The following is a 4,058-nucleotide window of genomic DNA, read 5'->3' on the forward strand; positions in this document are numbered from 1 at the left end:
TGGGTGTTTGGTTTGTACATTTCAGAAGCCCTCTTCCAGAAGCCCTTAAGAGTTATACATACTATGAGAGTAAAACAGTACATCAAGTCAATAACATCACATCAAAATTTTGTACAGTCAAACCTGCCAACACTGCTTTTTGTTGGTCTCAAAAAATTTGACGCAAGCAAGACGCAAGCATTAAGCTACCTGTCCAAGGTAACCACCTGGCCGACGCGACCGCCCTGAGTTGGGTCCACTTAAGGCCTGATACCTGCCCATGGTGACCACATCATTTTCGATCATGTTGATTATTGATAATAACTAATGAGAAATCATACAGAAACTAAGCAGTTTGCCTCGACTGCTGGATTATGTTTTTGTTGGACGTAAATTGTTCCATGTGCCACCCTCCCCTCAGCATTTGATATAAAACATCTTGACTAATGGAAACCATAATTACATGTATGTCTCCAGTCATCTTGTGAGGTGACCCTCTTCAAGCAGAGTCCACCTGTCCAAGGTGACCACTTTTCTTTGGTCCCCTGGGTGGCCGGCTTGTACAGGTTTGACTGTATTTGATTCAGCTCCTAACAGACTAAAGAAAACTAGACAGGCCGACATTTGCTCGGGAGCAAATGCAGCAAATGGCTTCACCACATCCCCTTACCAAAAATTGACCTATTCCCCTCCCACACACGACCTGTCAACACTGGTTCATGAGTTATCATCTTTTGAACATTATTGAACTCGCGTCACTTCTTCCCCAGCACAAGAGCTACCTATCACTTAGATTTTGTGACCCTAGCATATCTAGACTCTAGGTCATGAGATATCAAAATCGGAAGTTCAGTCAAAATTTGAGAATGTAGGTCAACCTTGTTTTTTCGGCGCGCCTTGTTTTTTTTTGCCCGCTCGCATTAGATTTGGAGTCTGCGGAGGATTGTCATCCATAAAATGTGGCCTACATGTAGATTGCGATTTGATGACCTCAGTGTTAAGACAGTCTTAGTTTTAGTAGTTTGTCATGCATATGACTATGAACTTGTATTTTTGTTTTGTCATCACCAGGTGCGGCTGCTGATTGAGATCATCTGGCCGCTGATCCTGTTTATGATCCTGGTGTGGATCAGGTCTAGTCGGCCTCCTTACAGTCAACATGAATGTGAGTACCACACTTACCAAGTCCTGAGTCACAAGTTGATTGATTAAAAGGCATGATATGTTATGCAAATAGAAAATGTTACTGAAGACATGTAACTGGATAACTTTTGAAAACTGTCAGATGTTTCAAGTAGAATCCTGTAGTTAAAAAACAGGAAATTTGAGCGGGCGGTGCACCCCTGACCAACAGGCCAGGAATATTGATTTTACACGAAAAAATTACTGTTGTGCTGTCAAAAATCACGATGATCCGTCAACAGGTTTTTTAGTTATCCTCTTTTGATTTTTTAAACAAACTGTCCTGCAGTGCCAGAACAAGCTGCTAGGGGGTCCAAACTCAGAACTACAGAATCCGAAATTCTAATGAATAAGCCCCCTGGCTTGTTAACTCTGACTATCATATAGCCAGAAGATGGCAAACAATCAGAAGGCTCCATTTCCCACAGTTATCAGGCCGTAACCTCAGGCCACACCAATTGAATTTGTTGGTTCTGGGATTCGCCTCTTCATTTTTTTCTGATTTGCAAAAAAAAAGGTTCTGGTTCTGAATCAACTCAATTATGCTCATATTTTGCCCCCAACAGTTGAGGAAAGTCCTTTTCTTCCAGTTTGCAGTGGTTTGATTAAAAGTTCAAAATTCATGTTTAAATATTAACCCAGCCTTTGTGTGTTGACTTCATAGCTCCTATCATAGCATTTGGTAATCTCCCACTGGGCGAAAAGGCCTCGAATGAAGCCATATGCGCACAGGGGTATTTACGCATTTTTAGCAGATACAAGCGGATGCAAACGGATACGGGTAGGATCCGTAAAATATCCTAAATTCGCATTCTTAGGGATCCGGAACGTTTGGATCCCTAAATATCCCAAAATGGGATTTTTCACGGATACCAATTTGTTACTTTGGGAATTTTTTTGTATACCTGGACTGTCCGGATCCCAAAGCATTCCAAAGTGGGATTTTCCGCGGATTCCAATTTGTTTCTTTAGGGATTTTTTGTACACCTGGAGTAACCTGGACTGTCCGGATCCCAAAGCATTCCAAAGCGGGATTTTCCGCGGATTCCAATTTGTTTCTTTAGGGATTTTTTGTACACCTCCTGGAGTAACCTGGACTGTCCGGATCCCAAAGAATGCAAAAAGCGGGATTTTCTACGGATGCGAATTTTTTTAATAGGGATTTTGCCGGATATGCGATATATCCCCACGTGCAGACGTCGGTATTTTACACGGATGCGTACAGATACAACTTGTGATTTTCCCGTATCCCTATTGGATTTCCATACACATTTCTCTGCATTTGCCTCGGATGCAAACAGAGCCGGCGTTTGGATTTTTTTATCCGTACCTCGGATCTTCCCGAATCCTTACGCCACTCTCCCCTGGATACGCCCCTGTTTGATATGTATACGTGCAGATCCAACAAGCAATTAAATTAGATTAAATGAAGGAATAAACGAATAAATAGATTTAGCCTGAAAGCCTTTATTAAAACTCCGCACATACTGTGTAAAGCGACAAAAAGAGAGAATTAACTATACGAATACAATGTCATGTACCATATGTAAAATAAATATTTGCAGTACTAAACAGGTAGAACTAGAACTACTGTATCACGTCTTGCTTCGCCAGGATGATCGTCTCACAGTCCATCTTCTTTGTAGAAGTCTGCGCTGCAGTCTTACCACGTTCTATCAGTCGCTTCTGACCTACGAAAAAATACAACAACAGAAAACAAGTACAGTGTAAAAATGGCATTTTGGCCAGAATGTGCTAAAAACCGTTAGGATAACAGGCCATAACAGTCTCCCCAGCGGCCCGGATGCCAGCAGCAGGCATTGTTATGCGAGCCAGCATTGACATGTGAAATACCCCCCCGTGAGAAGGCCGGAGCTTTTACATTTGGGAACAACAGGTCAGATAAAGGCCACAGATGTGAGTTGCGAAGTTGAGTTGCTCCAAACTTTCGTCAGAAATGATCTGAAACCATAATGATCATACTAATTAAAAGAGTTTCGAAGGGTTTACTCACTTCTATATGCCGTCAACAGTCTTATGCAGTCGGTTTATGGTCCAGTTGAACTGTTCGTCAGGCGAGTCTGCAACGTGTCATGACATGCCTGGCGGCTTTGTGCCCTCGCCGGGCGACGTATAGGGCGATGTCCCCGGTACACTGAAAGTGACCGTTGAGTTTGAATCTCCCCCGGGGTTTTCTCAGATTACCCACAAGGCACTACTGCTGCCGGAACTGCTCTGCGGATCCGTCGAAAATACAGAAGTGGATCTTTGAGAGATGCTCGGTTTTGACACCGGCGAAGGTTGTATGTGAACCAACTTCTTGTCTGATACGCAAAGTTTCCAATCAGCAAAAATCAGTACAGTCACGAATCCGAGCAGACATTTGCTTATGCAACGCGCAAAGGCAATGTAGTACGTACAATGTACGTATATGGCTATTTACGGGGTGCGCCCTCTTGTGGCGACTGTAATTTCAACAATTTGCGGATGCGTACGAAAACAAATTCGGATATTCAAGATATCCCCATATTACCCACAATTCGCTTCTGCTGTGGAGTGGGCCCGCGGATGCGTACGAAAACAAATTCGGATATTTAAGGTATCCCCAGATTACCCACAATTCGCTACTGCTGTGGAGTGGGCCCGCGGATGCGTACGAAAACAAATTCGGATATTTAAGGTATCCCCAGATTACCCACGATTCACTTCTGCTGTGGAGTGGGCCCGCGGATGTGTACGAAAATAAATTCGGATATTTAAGGTATCCCCAGATTACCCACAATTCACTTCTGCTGTGGAGTGGGCCCGCGGATGCGTACGAAAACAAATTCGGATATTTAAGGTATCCCCAGATTACCCACAATTCGCTACTGCTGTGGAGTGGGCCCGCGGATGCA

At 43.5% G+C, this 4,058-nt stretch overlaps 1 protein-coding gene across 1 annotated transcript in view; it reads left to right on the forward strand.

Annotated features, from left to right (window-relative positions):
* Positions 1-4,058, forward strand: part of LOC109465450 (retinal-specific ATP-binding cassette transporter-like) — a 9,158-nt gene that overhangs the window by 2,651 nt on the left and 2,449 nt on the right. Inside the window, exon 2 of the mRNA XM_019762734.1 lies at positions 1,051-1,144. Within this exon, the coding sequence (XP_019618293.1) occupies positions 1,051-1,144 (94 nt within the window). The remainder of the gene's footprint in view (positions 1-1,050; positions 1,145-4,058) is intronic.

Source organism: Branchiostoma belcheri, unplaced genomic scaffold (assembly GCF_001625305.1).
Source record: "Branchiostoma belcheri isolate BF01 breed outbred unplaced genomic scaffold, Haploidv18h27 scaffold150, whole genome shotgun sequence".
Taxonomy (NCBI): domain Eukaryota; kingdom Metazoa; phylum Chordata; class Leptocardii; order Amphioxiformes; family Branchiostomatidae; genus Branchiostoma; species Branchiostoma belcheri.